Source organism: Dipodomys merriami, unplaced genomic scaffold (genome assembly GCF_024711535.1).
Source record: "Dipodomys merriami isolate MVZ:Mamm:240054 unplaced genomic scaffold, mDipMer1.0.p SCAF_1315, whole genome shotgun sequence".
NCBI lineage: Eukaryota > Metazoa > Chordata > Mammalia > Rodentia > Heteromyidae > Dipodomys > Dipodomys merriami.
Window position 1 is genome coordinate 126542 of NW_027202622.1, and position 20532 is coordinate 147073.

At 41.6% G+C, this 20532-nt stretch overlaps 1 protein-coding gene across 8 annotated transcripts in view; it reads right to left on the reverse strand.

The window, feature by feature from the left end:
* Positions 1 to 1047: 1047 nt before the first annotated feature.
* Positions 1048 to 20532, reverse strand: part of LOC138825022 (inositol polyphosphate-4-phosphatase type I A-like) — a 56020-nt gene continuing 36535 nt past the window's right edge. For 3 of the 8 annotated variants that reach the window (XM_070019376.1, XM_070019375.1, XM_070019383.1), the window contains 3 exons: positions 18796 to 18908; positions 14477 to 14631; positions 1048 to 3814 (listed from right to left, as the gene is read on the reverse strand). In XM_070019376.1, coding sequence (XP_069875477.1) covers positions 3682 to 3814; positions 14477 to 14631; positions 18796 to 18908 — 401 coding nt within the window. In that variant the 3' untranslated portion in view covers positions 1048 to 3681. The other 5 variants (XM_070019379.1, XM_070019380.1, XM_070019378.1 and 2 more) reach the window with 2 other exon arrangements.

Sequence of the window (20532 nt, forward strand, 5' to 3'; positions counted from 1 at the left end):
GGAGACCTTGAGTGTCAAAAAAAGAAACAAATATAAGTAAAAATATAAAGGATGTTTGATGTTCATGAAGAAATGGAGACTGAACAAGATGCATCAATGAGGGAGAAGAAGCACCTGCTCCAGGTAGTAACTTAACTTTCTGGGACTATCATGAAATGTTAATTCAGAAAATTAGAAACCTATGGCTTATCCCCTGTTGTCACTGTATTTGATTTTAGTACCAGGGTACCAGGGTATTGTATATACATTTATCTCAATTAGGGAAGGGAAGGGGAATAAAATGTTGAGACAAAGGACAAAGGGGGAACCAATACAACAGTGATACTCACAAGGCTGTTGGGAATGATCTGTACAACTTGGAGGTGGAGAATTGGAGAGGGAAAGAAAGGGAGAAAAATTAGGGAGCGGTAGCAAGTTAGACAAGAAATGTAGTTACTACCTTATATAACTGTAACCCCTCTGTACATTACCTTGACAATAAAATTCAAAAAAGAAAATTAAAAACATTTGAAAACATTGAAGTAATTGTCACTGTATACTCCCATTGCCAAGAGTATACATATATTGCCATATGCCAGGCATGTAAGCCTAGACGTCAATACAGAGATGCCCTATAACAAAGGAACAAACAATGAACCACATTTTAGCAAGTCAACAAAGGGCTAGGGAGATGATGTGATCCACATTTATGGACAGGAAGAAACACTTACTGTCACGGCACCTCACAGCTTTGCCATCTGGGAACCTACCATTGTTGTCCATGTGTTGCACATGTTGAAACTGAGGCTCAGAGAGGTCAAGCAACTTGCTCCAAGTAATGGGCCAGTGAGTGGCAGAATCTGGACTGCTGCTGTCTGCTGCTGTTGTCTAGGTTCTTAACCCCACATCCTGCTATCCCTTCGCTTCAAATTAAGTGAAAACGAGGTTATAAAGCATTAGTTTCTTGTAGTCCCAATCCTGTCCATACAGCACTCCAGCACTCAAAACAATGCCCAGTGATTGTGGTCCAGTCAAGTGCCAGCTGTACAACTAGTCCTTCCAACAAAAGGGAATGAATCAAACAAGACCAAGTTTAATATTCTTGTCAGTTATTTATTATTTGTTAATCTAAAGACTAGCACATTTACAGCATACATGGCTCTGAATGAGCTAAGAATATATAAAACAGAAACTATATATTCATATATATTAATACTGCCCAAAACAAATAAATAAAAGTATTTTAAGACACTAACCTTGGCAAATACAGCTGTGTGGGGGAAACTGTACTATACAATATCTTTACATTTTTAAGGGGAACTACAGGCAGCTTGCTTCGGGAGCTCTGACAGAGCCCACATGGCCTTCCCAGCTGTCCACGCACCTCAGCTTTTCTTTACAAACGGTGGGAGGTGCTGGAGGGAACCTTTACGTGACAGTAACCTGTACAACTGCCTTCTTGGTACAGCAAACAGCTTATCGAACCTCCATGCAGCCAGGAGGGGTCTGAGCCCTCATTGTGCCCTGTGCCCTGCGCCATGTGCTGCATATAGGTCACAAAATCTTCCGAGAGAATACCGAAGCCTGAGTCTTTTCTGTGTGAGTAACCAAGTTCGAAGAGTTTTATGGTGACATAATATGAAGCAAAAATTGGAAAAATAATTCATGTAAAGGTACTACATGCAAAACTGCTGTCACATGACTCAACATTTGCTAATATTCCCTTTATAAACAGAGTTAATGCTCTTTGGACAATAAAAAAAAAATCAGAAAATAACAAGTGACATTTAATTTTGAGGGTTTGTTTTGGATTTTTTTTTTTTTTTGGTGCTAGTCCTGGGGCTTGAACTCAGAGCTTGAGCGCTGTCCCTGAGGTTTTTCCTCAAGCCTAGCACTCTAGCACTTGAGCCACAGCTCCACTTCCAGCTTTTTTAAAGTAGTTCATTGGAAATAAGAGTTTCACAGACTTTCCTGCTAGGGCTAGCTTCAAATGGCCAACCTCAGATCTGAGCCTCTGGAGTAAATAGAATTATAGGCATGAGCCACCGGTGCCCAGCTGAGGAATCCTTTTTTAAAGCAGTGATGTCAAAATGAGAAAAGATGGAACTAAAAAATTACAAATCGAATGAAATGGCAGGGAGGGAAAGGGCTAACTCAGCCATATTAAGGAAAAATAAAAATAACCTTTGAATAGGAGGAAAACCAGACACAAGCAGTCACCTGTGAGGAAGGACCTAGTGGGTAAGAGTTCTCCACTGACTCTCCACTGCCAGCTCTTTGAGGGAGGGACAGTAAACTGCAACCATCGGTTATTAAAGCAGGCCTTCCTCCTGGCAGGAATCAGGAGACAGCAGGCTGTTTACCCACTGATTTCTGAATACCTGATGCCAGCCCTCTGTACCTGCCAAAAACTGGTCCTGCCTGTGCCCCAGCCCCAGGCAAAGTTTGTTACATTTCTAAAGGAACCAAAAAAAAAATGATCTAGACCTTTAGGTTTAAGAGTTTCCAAGGTGTTTACAAATCATCAATATGTGCCACATATATTTCTTTTACAGTCTTAATATGTAAACATCATGATAAACAGAACTGATAAGACATATAAACTCCTCTAAGAAAGAAAATTATACTATGTGCAGACAAGACTCAATTACCTCATAACAGATGACCAGACATAAGTTTCCTGGCCCATAAATCCCTTTCAAAATCTCATTTGAGAAGATAATTTCCACCATTTCTCAATAGTCATACAACAGCTGAGAAAAGTAACAATTATTGCAAACTTAAAAATAAGACACTTGCATCAGGCATTCAAACATGATTGTATTGTCTTTTAGAAGATCTAATGTAAATCTTGCAAAAGAACATTTGTTTTGAAATATTGTTTCCACTACTTCTACTATAAATTCTCCATCTGAGTCTTTTCTCTCAGAAGTTAGACATGCCACATTTCAGGTCCCTGCTGTAATTCAACATCCAGAAAAGGGAAGGATGCCCTGTGGGCATAGCCAGTTGTGAGCTAGCTAGATCATATCTGGCTTTGTCTAAGCTGACACCTTGTTCTGTAGCTCATGAGGGGCAAAATGAGTGGCCCCAGGTGTGTGAGCCCCTTTGCCAGTGACATCTCATAAAATCTTAGCTCATGGTGAAGCCCAGCTTTTCCTTCAACCTTGAGTTTCACAGGCAGCAGGTGTTGGGTGATTCATTAGAACCAGTTGTCTCACTGCACAAGACAGCTCCAGCTTGACTTAATATTTGTGGGTCTGCCTGGAAACTAACTAATGTATTACTGTTTTACATTCAGATTTTTAAAAAGGAGATTTTGAGTCAGTGCTCACTTTTGAGTTACTCTGTAGAAAAATAAGTTAGGTGAGTAGTGCTTGTAGAGGCATTTGAAAAAGTCTTCTGGCATTTCAGACAAACCTAGCTGGGTTCTTATCAGTAACTATTGATGCGAGCCATATAATTACAGCTGACTGCTAATTATATGGACAGTCGATGTTTTCCAAGTTATTGAGCCAAACATTACCTCTTATTACCTTCCAACAGGAAAAATAAAAACATGCTCCAAAGATTATTTGGTGAAATATTTTTTTAAAATCACAAAAATGAAAGCAATCCTTCAGGTCTTCTTGAAGAATTCGTATGTGCACTAGAGGGTACCCACAATTATTATGTAACAGCTAATTAGAGGAAACCGTGTGTTCATGTTTCAACTTTTCCATAAGTCCCTTCGGGAGGCCTGTAATGCTTGGGGAAAGCCTTCAGCTGCAGGGAATTAAATGCATATTTGCGACTTCCAACATTCTTCATTGTATTTTCTCTTCGACAACCCTCACTGGGGAAAAAACAAGCACAAGAAATGACAGCAATAAAAAAGGAAAAAAGAAAAGACTTAAACTAAGATGAAATGAACTGATTATTTTCATAGCATTAGAAAAGACTGACTTAAATGGGTGCTGAATTCACCACTTCAATGAATACAGACGTAAGATGGCAGGCTTCTGAATGAGGCAAGGGAGAAGCACAGAGATGCGCACATGCGTGTGGGGCTGTGAGGCTGCGTTTCTGAAAGCTTTGTGGTATCTATGTGGAAGCAGGTTTTCTGTTTAAGTTAATGGTTTTTTTGTGCTTGTGGGCTGATTATTTGGGGTTCTATTGTAACTTGAGGTACAATGGTTCTATTTACAGCAAATTTAATATGAAAAGAAAAACATTGCTACTCTTACCAAAGACTTTAAAGAGCTGTACTTTCAGATATAAGCAAGCACTATAATCACGTCAAACTCAAAATGCTCATTTTGCTTGTCTGGCTCTCAAGGCTGATATGACACCCATCCCCAACTAGGAGACAGCTAGCTGGGTATAAAGCAATCCCATAGGCCTGTGCAGTCTGCCTTGCAGGGCGTGTTATGTAGGAGTGACCTTACTGAGGTCTTTGGTGGTAGCTAGCTATCATCGTACAAGTGGAAGTCACCTCTAAAACAAATGCTACTGAACCAGAGAGCCCACTGGTGCTTTTCCCTGGGAAAGTCACTGCTAACAACATTCCTATTAAAATTTGATTGAGAGTTGCCATGGCAACCTACTGGTAAAACAAATGATGCCCAAGAGGAAGAGCAGTAGACCTCACATCCCCAGTGAGAGTCTCAGGGAAGTTCTCTGAGAAATGTTCTGGGGTAGACGTAAGACAGGAAAAAGCAATTTTCAATATAAATGCCTTCTCAAATCACAGTATAACTTGATTTTTCCTACTGTTCTAAGACCAGCAATGAAATCAAGTAGTTATTAAGTTCAGTATAAAATCCCCCATATGAGATGGAGAATTTGCAATCACCAAGAAATGGTGTTTTTAAAAAAAATTCAATTTGTATCAAGACCATGTTATACATATAAAAAATCATTGGCAACGGATCACACCTTTGTAAGTGAAAATGACAGTCCCATTACAGCTTTTGGAAAGACAGTAATTCTTTTTAAAAGATAACCGTACGTATTTTAGAAAAGCATCCTCCTAGTTGCTATTAACCAATATATTGAGTTAAATATTTTCTTATCTCAGAACCTGAAGCCTTCACCTGGATAAGTGCTACCTGAGTAAAACACCTGGACCATATCAGTAACTACCAGGCCTCCAACAACTGATAATGATCACATTTAAACATTCTCTGCATCTTGTATATATACTTCTCCAACTTGGGGAGGGGAAGGGAAAAAACAAAATGCTTAAATAGGGATACAGGTTGACCCATGGTAACAATGATATGTACAAGACGCTACGTTGAAAAACGAACTTTACAATTTAGGTGGTTTGGGGGGTGAGTATAGTTGTGGAGATGGGAGGGAAGGGATGGTAGGGGAAAAACAAATGAGGGAGGAGGTAACAATACTTGATAGCAAATGTACTCATTACCTTGCTCATGTAACTGTAACCCCTCTGTACAGTATTTTCACAATAAAAAAGTATTAGAAATCAAAAAAATATAATTCTATTTTTAAAGCAGAAGCGATAAGATCCTATGTACAGTTAATGTTTAATCCTTGGAAGCCCTTACATTGACATACTATTTCACATATGGCTTCTCCATTCCATAGATAAAGACAAACTTCTGAAAACCTACCTATCACTAGAAAATACCAAACTCCCCTGAGAAGGAAGAATAATTTGTGAATTTTGATATTTTCTTGTATTATACATGAAAGGAGCTAATACCTGGTTTTGAACACTGAAAATAATGTACATGAAACTATAATCAAGATTACCAGCTGATTTCAATTTCATTTTTAGATCATTTTTCCTATATGGTTGTTTATAAAATCTGGCTGCTGTACTAGTTCTGCATCCTGCCAGTATCCTTGTGTGAGCTCAGCTATCTGTTAGTTGGCACTCTGTCAGCAACAAGGTAAGGTGAGAAAGACAGACCTTGGTAACTGGCATTTCCCGCTACAGAGCCAGCAATGACTGTGTGGGATGCCTAATTTTTGGGAGGCAATAACTCATGTTCAGAAGGTCTTTCCAGTCTAAGCAAGAGAGATTTAACTATCCTGAAGCCACAAGTTTAAAATAATTATACTTTTTTCAGTACACCCATCTCTCCTCCTCCCCCAGGTACTGGGATTGATCCCAGGGCCTAACATTTGCTAGGCAAGTGCTTGCCACTTCAGCAATGGCCACATACTTTTTTTTTTTTTTTTTTTTTTTTATATTTTGTTGAGATAGGGTTTCACCAACTTTTGATCTCACTGAATTTTGCCTGGGCTGACCTTGAACTCAAGATCCTTCTGCCTCTGCCTCCAGAGAGGCTAGGATCACAGGTGTGAGCTACCATAACTAGCCAGAGGATGTTTATTTTTCTTTTCTTTTTCTGGTGCCATGGTCTTTTTCTTTTTTAGGGCCAGGGTCTTGCTAGGCAAGTGCTCTTCCAACCCCATGAACATTTATTTTTGAAATGAAAATTCAAATGAAAACCCTAAAGAAATCTCTAGCTTTCCCTTCCAGGAGGCCTTAGCATCCTATCACTGCCACAGCAGATTCTGGGAAGTTGCTTTGTGGAGGGAGAATATAACATCATTTTAATATCTCTGTTTGAACCAAGGCACAGGAGTAAAGAGTAAGCAGTGACAGTCATACTTGCTGAAAAGCTGAATGATATCACTAATGCTTCAGCATGAACATGATTCCAGAAGCAATCTAAAAGCCATAACAAAACAGCACTAATCCCCTTCTTGAATGATCTCCCTATCCCACTTTCATCTTACTGACTTTTTGTTAAGGCAAGTAAGATTTTGAATATGTATTTGTCCTGATTCATTAGTAAAAGGTCTTAACAACATTGAAATTCAGCATAAAGGGCAAACAGATATTTAAAGAACCTCCCCCACCTTAATCACCTGCAGCAGTATCCTACCTAGCACTGGCCCCTCTTTAACTGGAGGCTCAGGGTGGTATATTGCCTTTTACCCATCTCTTGGGGGAAAAGAACAAAGAACTTACTCCTTTTTTCCTTCTCATTTCTTCCATATAGGACAGGAAGGTGGTACTGGCCATCTCCATCGGTCATGTGGATGTCAGGTTATGGTGTCCTGGAGGGCCCTGTCCTGGAAGAGCTCTTCTAGCAAGCTATGGCTAGCCATTTCTGGGCAGTGGGTCCTGAGAGGAGCCCCACAAAGTGCCACAGAGCTCTCTGGGGCTCTGAGACAGGAAGACTGTCCTATAATCAGAGGTCTACCCTTATCTAAGTGGGGTCTCTGCTCTGCCAGGCCAGAGTATGTATTGAGGTCACAACCATGGGCATCAGGAGGGTGCCATCCAGCGCAGAAATCACACTGCTGATGAAATATGGCTGTGGACGCTACCCTCCCTCTTTCAAATGATGCTAACAAAATGGTTCAGAGCTAAAGTATATACCTTGAAGTAAAAGAAGGTAAATATGTAACATGCCTTTCAGAAAATCATAAATTAAATAAAACATTGTCAAGTGACTAAGGCATGTTGCTAAAACTTGCCACTAACAACTGATTAACAGTCAGTAAGACTCTGCTAAAGGATGCCACAGAACAGCCACCACAGTTATTTTAGAAAAGACAAATATACTCACCCACAGGGTAACACAGAGGTCCCTGGGGATCTTGCAATAATCAGCAGGTCTATAAAGAAGTATGTTTCTAGGATGGCCTTATACTGCAAAATTTAAACTGTATGACATTTGTCATTTGTTGTCAACTGCTTCTCTGACTCCTAGAACCTGTACCCTAGGTGGTTCCACAGAGTAAGAACTGCAAGGCTAGAAGAGAGAATGGAGAGACCAGATTCTGCAGTGAACTGTGTTTATGTGTACAAGGGCGATGATTCTGGCAACATAAGCTTTTCTAACTCACTCCAGTTCTTTAGACTGGTAAAAAAAAAAATCCATTGCACAAAATACAGAAGATGGGGGAACTAGCTGAAGGGCAACAAAATAGAAGTACAAGATATCATAAACCAGAAGACAGAGAAGCCACTGCATTTCCTCTCAGAATGTGGGGAACATTCCCTCACCACACTTTCTGTGGCTCTCTTCATAATTACCCTCTGCCACGTATGAATGCTAAAATCTCAAGTCATCCTGTTTTAGGACATTGTAACACAGCAGAAGTGAAAGTGAGCCTTTCTCTCTCACAGCTCTACCTGACACAACTGCTCACAAGTTAGGCCTCCTTTGTTTATTTTTTTTCATATTTTTGGTTGATTATTATTAATAATACTTGATTGGTAAAAGATAAAAGATGTATGATTTTAACCTAAAATTAGGTAATTTTAAATGAAAAATGTTATTTCAAGAAAAATAAATGCATGTAACTTTAACAGCCTTTTGTTACTGTGTGCACTAATTTCTGGAAGCTGTTTAATAATCCAGTCAAGAGTAAATCTGAAGCCATGTGCAACATGTTATCATTATGTGCTCCTGACATTGTACAATGTGTTACTGTATTCACAGCTGTATCATCCCCAAGTAGAAATAATACACATAAGCAAGGAGATGTTATAATGCCACAAACTTTTTGCTACAATAATCCAGGGACTATGCTTTAAAATGAAAGCAGAAAGTACATGTCCTATTAAATAGGTTTGTCAAGAGAAGCCAGTTATAAAGCATCTATCTTTTTCTTTTCATTTTTCTTCAAAAGGAAAGGAAAGGTTACCAATACACTTAAAGAACAGTATCAAATATACAAATTCTTTTCAGACAGAATCCCTTTCTCTTGGAAACAGGGCACATGAGATGTACAGGAAATAATAATAAATAGTTTTACATAAAAAGGCCAGAGATTTGGTACAAGTAATTCCAGGCCAGTTAAATAATGCAGTAACAGGGCACCGTAAGAACATGTTACAAGCACTGGAGACGCTGCATGATTGAAATGAACAAGTCCTCTTGGCGAAATAATTTGGCAGGTATTTACAGTTCAGAAGAATGAAACGTCAAACTGTAAGGCATGAAATATTTCTTGGCAGACCACGCTTTGACACCTTCCTTCTGTCCAATTAGGTACACGGTAGCTGGACATATGCGGGCACTTTTGTTATTGATTTTTCACAATGATACTCATTTACAACGCAATTTGGTCACCAGGTATGCTATGCTCAAGAAGAGCCACACAATCAGTAAATTGGGGCTCAGAGCTAATAGAGGAATGGAACAGAGGAGGCTGGGGTCTAGCCTTAAGTCTCGGATGGGCACCAGGCCGCTCAAGTTCTTCTGGGTGACTACCTCCCGTGTTCCAATGCTGTGAAAAGGAAAAAGGTTGGGAGAAAGGAAAAGAAAAAAAAGAAAAAAAGAAAGAAAGAAAGAAAGAAAGAAAAGATACACATGCGATGGATTTTACCCAAAAGTATGCAAAAGAAAAAAAAAGGAGAACCAAAAGATAAAAAAAAAAAAGAATGGAATGAAACCACAAGAGAAAGAAAAAATGATATGCAAAGGAGGGTATAAAAGGAAGACCAAAACAAAACCAGCACAGTTACAGGAAAGGAGGAGAGAAAGAGAAGTGAAAATAAGAAAAAATACTGCAGTCTACTGAAATTAAACACATGTAGGTTGAAGAAATGGTTTTCCATGTTCACCCTCTCTCAGTTGGCCAAGCACAGCTCCATGCCGCCCACCATGCCCCCACATGCTGCAGATGGGCATTTCTGAGAAGCAAGCTGAACATGAAGAACCACAGGGGTTTGACCTTCTCACAGATGCCTGAGCAGGAGCTGGAACAATGGAGTTGGCCAAAACTGCCCCTTGATGAACACAAACAAAAAGCATTTATCCCAGGTCTGAACCCTATGCATATTCCTCCCAGCCTGGGGGAGGTCTCAGGCTGAGCAGTGGCAGGGTGTACCTTACAAGATTCTTTTCTACAAGATGAGCCCCAAGAAATTCAACCAACTCCACATTAGACATTTTTTATTTTTCCTTTGTTTGGTGCTGAAGAAGAAATGAAAATGTGGGCATAGGTCAGTGATAAAGCACATCAGGCCTGGGCTCAAAAGGGGGGTTGGGAAGGGAAAGGAAAAGAAGGAAAGGAAGAAGAGAAGTAAAGAAATGTACTGAAGTGAAATGGAACCCAGAAGCTCTGGAATGGCCTTGCTATACTGTGCTGTTGTAGTAAGAGACATTTTCCAAGCTGGCAAGCATTGCTTGATGGTCACATTCTATGCTAAGCTAGTTTGGTAGTCACTGCTACTCAGGAAGGCCCATTATGTGAGGGTTTCAGCCCCTGACAAGGGACAAAGGTACACTTCTGCTTGTCCCATTATCCTCAGCACTAGACAGTCATGTTTGCACTTTTTAGAAGTTAAGTATGTGATTCTCTTCCCAACCTCATGTTGAGTAGTGCCATTCTGGGAGCTTAAAATGGGTTCTGGCTCACCTATTTTCAAATGGGCACCTATTTATGTCACAGAAATTGGCAACCACTGTAGATCAGTGTGTAGTGTGTTGGTTGCTGAACAGCCTAACTCTGGCCATTCTTCCCCTGGGCCTCCAAGAGTCAGCAAAGTGTAGGCTTTGTTCCTATATCTACCTCTCCCTGAATGCTCTACTTTCCATCTGACAAAGATAAAAGAAAGCCAAAATGCACTCCTCTGCTCAAAAACATGGGTGAGATTAATTTCTCCCCCGTAAGGGTTCTCAGGTGAGCTGCAGGTTCTAGCTATAATTTGTGGCAAGGGGTAAGAAGCAGAGCAAGGTTAGGGAATGGTGCGCCCTCCCATATAAGGAAAGTTCTTTCCTGCTCAGAATCTTGGGTTCCTGTCCCCCATGAAATACAGCCTTCTGAGCTCAGAATGGAGAAAGTAATGACAGGACCAATGAGGGTAGAGATGGATACTTCAGGAAACTTTGGACAGGAGTGTGACTAGTATGGAAGCAGCTTGCTAATTTGTATTAAAATTATTTAGTTACAAAGGTGTAGGCTTTTTAACCTAAAGAACTATTTTAGCAAACATGGTGTGTGGTTTAGATATGAAGTGTTCCCCTAAAAAGTTTTTAGAGTGGGGTTCGAAGCTAGTCCAGAAAGTCCATGTGTCTCTATTTCCAATTAAGCAACAAGAAAAAAGAAATCACATAGTACATTAAAAACTATAACAACAACAACAACAAAGTTTATAGAGTAAGGACTTTGTCCCTGTAGCAAGCAGTGTTGAGAAGTGGGTATTGGGGGATTGACTGGATCATGAGGGCTCTGACTTCATCATGAGGTTAATATACTAATTGGATGAAAAATGTGCAGAATATGGGGGCGGGAGGGGGTAAAACTGTGGAAGGTGGAAGCTACTTGGAGGAAGTAGGTCACAAAGGGAAGGGTTTATCTTGTATCTGACCTGTTCCTTTGTGCTGCTTTCTGCTTCCTTGCTGTACCATGGTCATATACCATGATGTGTGTATCTCACTGTGGTCCAGAAACAACAGAGCCAGTTAATCATGCACTGAAGCCTCTGAAGCTGACAGGAAGAATAAATCCTCCTCCCATCAATTGCTTTTCTCAGGGACTGTGTCACAGAAGTGATGGAACAGAAAAATGAGGTCACTGCGGTGAAAAACCTTGACAAATGTGGTTTTCCTGAAGCCTTTGTAATTGGTTTGTGGAAGGAATTTGGAAAAGCCTGAAGAAGTTGGCTAGAAAAATCTTAGAATGCCATAAGTAGAGTTTAATTGGCAACTAAATGGGAACTCTAAACACCAGAATGCTTAATAGGAATGCAGACAGTAAAAACTATTCAGGAGGTTTCAGATGGGAGCCAGGACTTAGGAAATGAAGTGGAAGCCACTCATATTAAATTCTAGCAAAAAACTTATCTCCATTTTGTCCTTTTCCCGATACTTGTAGAATGATGAACTAACTTACTAAGCAAGGCCTTTCAAGGCAGCTCACCATTCTATTATATTGGTATAATGGTTTTGCCTCTCTCTCTTTCCACACTCCCCCTAAACAGATCTGCTCTACTATACTTCTCCCCCACGGATGTTCTGCCTCACACCCTGAAGGCCCTGAAGCAATGTAGTCGGCTGAACATGTACTGTTCAGTTGAAACTTGAGCCAAAAATAAAGCTTTCCTCCTTTAAGTTGTTTTTCTCAAGAATCTGTCACAATAATGAAAAAGTCTATTGCACATGAATAGAAAAATATATATTGACTGTACTACCTTTGATTAAATACTGAAAATCAAATACAATTTAATCAGTGAAAAGTTAGAAAAATATGGGATGTTAAAACTGACAAGAATTATACTTATTAACATAAAAGTACACTTACAATAGTTAAGTGGAAAAAGTAGGCTAAGACAATAGGTAAAACTGTAAATATAAAGCCAGGCACCGGTGTCTCACGCCTGCAATCCTAGCTACTCAGGAGGCTGAGATCTGAGGATCACGGTTCAAAGCCAGCCCGGGCAGGAAAGTCGGTGAGACTCTTATCTCCAATAAACCACTAGAAAACTGGAAGTGGCGCTGTGGCTCAAGTGGTAGAGCACTCGCCTTGAACTGAAGAGCGCAGGGACAGTGCCCAAACCCAGAGTTCAAGCCCCAGGACCGACCAAAAAAAAAAAAAAACTGTAAATATAATTGTGCTTGTACATATGTATGTCTTTATGTGTTATTCAGGGACTGGATTAATGATCCCACACCAATATATATGTATGTATGATCATATCTATCATCAAATAATGTTAGCAGAGAAAATAGTTGGAATACAGATATTTGTTTGTAGAAAAGGAGAGAAGGAAGAGGGAAGGATGAGAGAGAGAGGGAGGGAGGGGAAGGAAGAGGGAGAGAGAGAGGAGACAACTTCATTTATTAATTTTCCTACTAGAAGCATCAGTTATGCATGTGATAAAAATGCTTTATGTGTTACAATACTTATAATCACTATCTGTTCTGGGGATGTAGCTCAGTGATAGAGCTCAAGGCCTTGGGTTCCATCCACAGCAGCACATATGTGCACCCACGCACCCACGCATATGCACACACACATGCGCACATCACACACACACACACACACACACACACACACACACACACACACACACACACACACACACACACAGAGCTGTCCTATACAAAAAGTCCAGATGGGCTAAAGTGAGTGAATAAGGTGGCACTCCAGTGTTCGAGGCTTGGCAGGCCTGGCATTCACTTAAAGGAGAGACCTTAGGTCACTCCATCCCTGGCTGCCTGAGACCTAGATGCCCAAATGTGGCCTAAGAGCTCAAAACTGGAGGGTGGGTTAAGCCTAACTTGGGTCTTGTCTACTGACTAGACCCGATTGTGAGCTCTACTTCTATAAACACAAGGATCTCTATTCTAGCTTATCCTCACTTCTCTGGCAGTCTGCAGCTCACCCCAACCATGCAGCACTAATGGTATAGATGCACCCTTTTACCCCTCCAGCACCAGGGTTACCTTGGCCATGGAACCTAAGGGTACTGAGGTTCTTGAGGGTGGGGTTCTTAAGTCAGTTTTTAAGAAGTACCCTGAATATCCCTGAATTTCTGAATCTCCATTGCTTCTCCACTGCTATAAGCAAAGGAACAAAGGGATTAGGAACTTTAACAGAGGTTTTAATGAACTTCAAGTGACAAAACAAAGACAAAAATGTGCCATTTTTACAAAATGCTATTATCAAGAGGCAGGAGTTCATGCATCACTTATGCATTATTGTGAGAAGGCCAAACGGCAGAAACATACAGAAAGGATAAGAGAATCACAACACTTTAAAGAATTTGGTGAGAGGACAAATGATACAGAACGTTCAGTAGAAGTGACCGTTAGAAACAAGACTTTAACAGCATTGGTGACTACATTGAAGGAGACAGGAAAACCAGGTTTCTTATCCTTTCTTGTGGTATGTGAGGTAGGGAGCTGCCCAGCAGTGCTTGAAACAAGGCATTGATCAACAGTAGACAGTTTGAGTTATGGGTTTCATTCTGCAAACACTCCTGCTGCCTCAAAATCAGGGTGTCATTAGGGTGAGGTGGCCAGGGCACACTGATAGCTGTCACCATAAAACACTCAGTAGACACTTTGCTCATAGAAGCAAACTGTGTCCACGACTAGAATGGAAGCATAGCAAACCAGTGCAACCTGCAGACGTACTTCCTCACTCAAAATTGGAACTATACAATGTACAATAGCAAACAGCAGCTGCCCACTGAGACAGTGTGAGCCCTAGACCCCACCCACATCCAGGCAAGGAGGCCAAGTGTCACTCTCCATCCCCACCAAACTGCACGACCCACAAGCCTGCCTCTCTCATTCTGCTTCAGTGCAGTCCTGCTCCCCTGCCTTGCCCTCTAAGGAAATGCTGCCTGAATTATACAGGGCCAGCTGTTTGACTAGGGGTTAAACTACAATGTCAGGGCATTGGGCCCCATGTGGGGTAAGGGAACCGGCACCATCTCATCTGCAGTTTACACAGGCGGTGGATGGGCGGGCAGCTAGTCAGGCAGGCGGTAGCCTGACAGAGCACTCACCTGCGCATGCACTCAAGGGCCTGTGTGAAGACCTGTGGGGCCATGCCGTGTTCATGCTGCAGGATCAGGCACTGTTCCAGTGTCACAGACATGGCTGTGCGGTCCTTAGCGCTCTTGCAGCTGGTGAACCGGACCCCATTAAGGCGGCGGCAGACCTGTTAACAGGAAACAAGATGTACTTAGGATGGCAGAGTCCACAGCAGGGCAGTACATTTCTATAGAGGGAGGCTCTCAAAGGCCTATCAGGGACATAGGCAGTAACTCACATTCAATCCTAGCCTGTCTCAGCTTTCTTCCAACTCCATGTTCTCCTAAGCTGGTATCAGAAAACAAGTCATTTACAAATAAGCGCCTCAATGGGCCAGGCTGTCCAAGGGTCCTGTCTCCATCCCTACCACTCTACCCTTCCTGTGTCTGAGCTACTACTCTATACACTTTATTGCTGTTCTGCACTGCTTCTTACCAGCTATCCCCATCCAAATCATACTAGAACCTTCCTGGGACACCCAGGATTTTACTGTCAAGTCCCACTTGGGAGGCCAAGGCCACCTGAAGAATCCCCTGGTCCCTGGCCAGATCTCCATGCCATTGAAAAAGAACAGACCTGCTAGTCTCCACAGATTGGACCAGTTCAGAAAAGCTGCCTTCTGAGTACCAGGCCCCACAGGCTCTTCTCATTTTGCCCCACCTCCACACCTGTCAGGGCCCTGCATGGCTCATATAAGAGAGAACAGGGTAGCCCCAGACTACCCTGTAGCACACAGAGCAGCTCCTCTACACTCCTAGGTTACAGTCTCCAAATCCAGCAAGCTTTTGTCTAGGAAGGAATCTACAGTGCCAGGCTTCCATCCCAATGGGCCAGCAACCATCCCTGATCAGAAGGTCAGGACCGCCTACCTGTTAAATGAGGAGTTAGTCTTGACCGAAGGTATTCTAGCCATTTAGCCACGGACTCTTTGTTTATACTCAGAAATAAGAAGAAATAAGACCCTGAAAAGAAACTCTGTAAAATTTGGTATTTGAGCGGTGTGGCATTATTTTTCCCCCAATCATCCAACCCCAGGGATGTCCAGGGCTCAGTGGGAACTATGAAAATGGACACATCAAGAGTCCCCAGTAGCCTCATGAATCTATGCTTTGATACTTCAGTGCTCTACTGGGAACAAAGACAGACTGTCTTTCTGGCCTAGTGACAGGGGATGGTTAACAAGCCCCTATATTTAATCTAATGTATGGTAATAGAGAAACAGAACCATGGTTCCCAAACAAAGCATTCCCAGGCCTCTGTATCTGCTCTCAGCTATAGAGCTATGTGTTTTTCCTAAAGAGAATAAATAAGGAAGTACATGTCCCATGCTAGTGTCCAGGGGTCTGGCTGTGTCATCTCTGGACTCTGAAGTTCACAAAGGCACTTGTTTTATGAAGATGTCACAACATGGCCAGTCCCCTCTTCTAAATGGAATAAAAGAATGTTAAAGGTACCCTCTGCCCTGATGTGAAGGTCCCACATCATCACATCTACTGGGCACAGCCTGAGCAAACATTAACAGATGAGCCCTATACCAAGAGAACCCCTGAAAACTGAGGCTGTGAAAGCTATGAGCTTCCATAACTAATGCTACAAAAAAAATAGCTCTATTGTAATTAAATGTCAAAGGTCAGGGCTATACTAGTGTCTCATATTTGCAATACTATTTACTCAGGAGACTGAGATCTGAGAATCTTGGTTTTAGACTAGCTTGGGAAGATGAATCTTCGAGACTCTATCCCCAATCAATCAAGCCAAAAATATTAGATACTGGTATGCATGTGCACTTGCACACACACACACACACACACACACACACACATCTTCAAGACTCTATCTCCAATCAATCAAGCCAAAAATATTAGATACTGGTATGCATGTGCACTTGCACACACACACACACACACACACACACACACACACACACACACACACACACACACACACACACACACACCACTGTCAAAGGACAGCTTGGCCAGAGAGGGGAGATCTGAACAATCATCTAATAATCTAGTTCATATTTTCCATTAGTGTGTCTTGCAGCTCCAAGAAGATAATGAGATCATACACAAAAGAGAATGTCCACTCTTCAAAGCTTCATTCAATACAAGAGTAGGATCAGTCATAGCCATCAATAATCTAGCTATATAACAGCCAAGAGCCTCATATAAAAAATACACCTAGAGCTAAAAAAAAAATTAAACCCCCCAATTAAAAATCCTCAAAGAGACAAGCATTCCATTAATAAGTAGTCTAAAGAATTAAAAAGAGACTTCTCTGAAGAGGAAATAAGAATAGCCAATAGACACATGAAGAAATATTCAACATTTCTGGCCATAAAAGAAATGCAAATCAAAACAACATTGCGATTCTACCTCCCCCAAGTTAGAATGGCCATTATCAAGAAAACAAATAATTAGTAGGTGCTGGCAGGAATGTGTCCAAAAGGGAAAACTACTGCACTGTTGGTGGGAATGTAAACTGGTCAACTACTCTGGAAAGCAGTATGGAGGTTCCTCAAAATAATAAACGTAGAACTACCCTATGATCCAACATCCCACTCCTAGCATTTACCCAAATGAACACAAACAAGGCCACACTAAAGCTGCTAGCACAACTATGTTAACTGCAGTAATATTTACCACAGGTAAGATATGGAACCAACTAGATGCCCCCAGTAGATGAATGAATCAAGAAAATGTGGTATATGTACACAATGGAATTCTATGCTTCCATCAGAAAGAATGATACTGTCCCATTCATAAGGAAATGGAAAGACTTGGAAAAAATCATATTAAGTGAAATAAGCCAGACCAAAGAAACATAGGCTCCATGGCTTCCCTCATTTGTAATAATTAGTATATGTCTAGGATAGTTGTAGCAGAGGATTACAATAGCTCAATAGCTATGTACATAAGACCATATAAAATGATGCTAACCAAAATGAACTCCAAGATATGGAAACAAGAGGCATTTTTTTGTTGTTTTTGTTGCTGTTGTTTTTAATGTACTGTGTGAAGTTATTTCCTTTTTTTTCCCTGCTTTTTCCCCCTTTGGTTTATCCCCTGTTGTCAGACTTTTATTTTGGTACCATGTGTCTTTTATATATATTTATCTGATTTGGGGAAGGGAAGGATGAGACAAAGGACAAAGGGTGAACCAATGCAACAGCAATACTCACAAGACACTATGTTGGAAATGAACTTTACAAATTGGAGGGGGATACAAGAGGGAGAGGGAAACTAGGAGAAAAATGAAGGATGGGATAACAATGTTCAACAAGAAATGTACTCGTTACCTTACTTATATAACTGTAACCCTTTTTATATATAATCTTTACAATAAAATTAAATTAAGTTTAAAAAAAGAAAATGGCTGTTATGACAACATAGTCTCGAGCTGAGGCCACAGCTCAAGTGAGAGAGCATTTGCATAGCAAGCAGAAGCCCTGAGTTCAAACCCAGTATTTAAATAAAAAAAGAAAAAAAAAGGGGGGTAGGTCTCAAACATGTGGTCTAATAAGCATACAGTCTGGGAATGGCTGACAAGTACTAAGACCAGCTATAATCAGTAGTTACTAGGTCAGAAAAATAGTTTACTGACAAGAAGGACCATGATATATACAGATGAGCTGTTCAGGGAAACTAAGTTGGGGCTGGTCTCTCACCATTGTGATGGAAAGAATCAGGCCAGCTCCTGCTTGTGCCTTACCTTCCCCCACCTCTGGTCTAGGCTGAGAACTGGATTGTCAGTGCCGGCCCCTTATAACCTCAAGTTCCAGTGCCAGGCAGAATATGCTGCTGTTGATATACCTGCACATTCAGGCTCAGAGCTTGGAATTCCATGAGTTTAAGTTGTGAGAAAATGTGTGCAGTGTTAAGTACTTGGGAAAGATAATCAGAGCAGAAATGTAGGATAAGGATGTTTAAAAGAGCTATAAAAGACTACCAGAGTCTCCCTTGAACGTACTTAAAACTGCAGCAGGCAGCCAGACTTATTAACTGCATAGGCTTCAGAAGGTGACAATTACTATCAGCCTGGCTTGGAAATGCCCCAAGGACAGACTGTGTCAAGCTTATCAGAATCCAAGCAGTCTTAATGGATGAGCTCACAGGCAATATCTATGTCTTCCAGAGCCTTTCAACATATTCAGTAACTGTCTCATGTGTTCTGGTATAGAGAGCAATTTGTTCTTTCCACCCTGGCTCAGATTTTGATCTGTCCCTATTTTGTTACAATGGATGGTAGCAGACACACTGTAACCTCCCTCCCTCACTGTAACAAGTACCTCAGCAGCCTGCCACAGAATATCCACATTCTTATTCTTTCGGGCATGGACGTTCTGGCCTAGAAAGCGCAGCAGTTCAGGCAGGCAGGTCTGACTCCGAGATCGAGGTAGACCTAGAAGAGAAGAGAGGGAGTGGGAGCTCACTCAAGGATGCCACAGCAAGGAGACAGACAGGTATTCATGGAGTGGATATGATTACTAAGCATGGTGAGTCCTGCATTTCCTTTACTGACACCTTCAAAGGGAAAGTTACTTCATCTTTCTGCAAACCCAAAGGGCTAGATAGCAGACACCTAAGGAACTTCTTTCTTGTGCTTCTAAAAGAGGCAGTTAGGAGGGAGGGAAGGAGGAAGAGGGAGGGTCTGTCTCCAAAACCACCAAGGATTCAGGATAGCTTATGTAGTGAGTACTGACCACTAAGTGGACCTGAAAACCTGGAGAATGCAAATCTGAAAATTACAGCCTCCTTCAGGGGAACTTAAGCCATAACTGGAGGGACTTATTTTAGAATGGCTCCGAGAGAGCTCTTTGCTCTTTCTAATAGCTTTCCTCTTCAACTCTGACAGTCTTTCATCCATTTCAGAATTTCCTGGACTCTGAAATAAGTCTGTAAGATCACCTTACCTAAGAAACCTAAGACTAGGGCTAGGAAGGTAGCTTAGTGGCAGAGTGCTTGCTTAGCATTCACGAAGTCCTGGGTTTGATTCCTCAGTACTACATAAACAAAAAAGCCAGCAGTGGTGCTGTGTCTCAAGTGGTAGAGTTCTAGCCTTTGAACAAAAGAAGTTCAGGGACAGTGCCCAGGCCCTGAGTTCAAGCCCCAGGACTGGCAAAAAGAAAAGAAACCTGAGACTGAAACCTGAGACTGAGTTGAGAAAAAAGAATCAACCATTCCCAATGAACCATTCAATCAATCAAGCACTCTAGGGATAACCACATATTGAGTTACTAAAAGATAAGAGATGACTTGACCCTCAAGGCCAGAGCTAAGGAAAATAGTGCCTGGGGCCTCAAACCAAATCTAATACATGGACTATCTAACCACATACAGCTTCCAGCCGACAAATTCACTCTGGTATATACAGGATCCTTCACGAAATACTTCATGCTCCTATCTGTAAAGTGCATCAGTGTATGGGAGCCCAGAGGAAGAGAGCTTAAGGTAGGTAGATCAGGACATTCACCCTCAGGAGGAGAAAGCAACCACAACTGTCACCTCTAGCTGACCTTCTCTATAGCCTTCATTTTACTGGAAACCTGCCCCTGAGGATACATGGAGGAAATGGAGAGTATTCAGGTGAGTAAGTGCAATCTTCTCAGTCTCACAGACCAGCAATTCACTCTCAGAAATAAAGATTATCTGGGTCACCCCTGCAGCTTCCTGGCTTTAACTCCTATAAGCCTCACCCTTCCCTGGCCTTCATCCTCAGACTACCTTAACATCTCCTGGGACCTCAGCAACACTGGAAACTGCTCAAGTCCAAAGTGTTGGGACACAGAAAGCATCTACTCCCTAAAGCATCCTTCACTGCTCCCACCTGCATTACATCCTCAATGTGTCCCTGGTCCCTCTCCTGTGCTCAATTTCAGATCCTGTAGTCCAGAGCCGGTCACATTCCCTTATAGTACCCAGAATGAGGTGTGCCAGGCTTGATGTGGCTCCTGGGGAGATCCACCAAGTTGGCCTAAGTGTCTTAATCTTCCAAGTGTGTGTGTGAGATCAGTGCTCACCTTAAA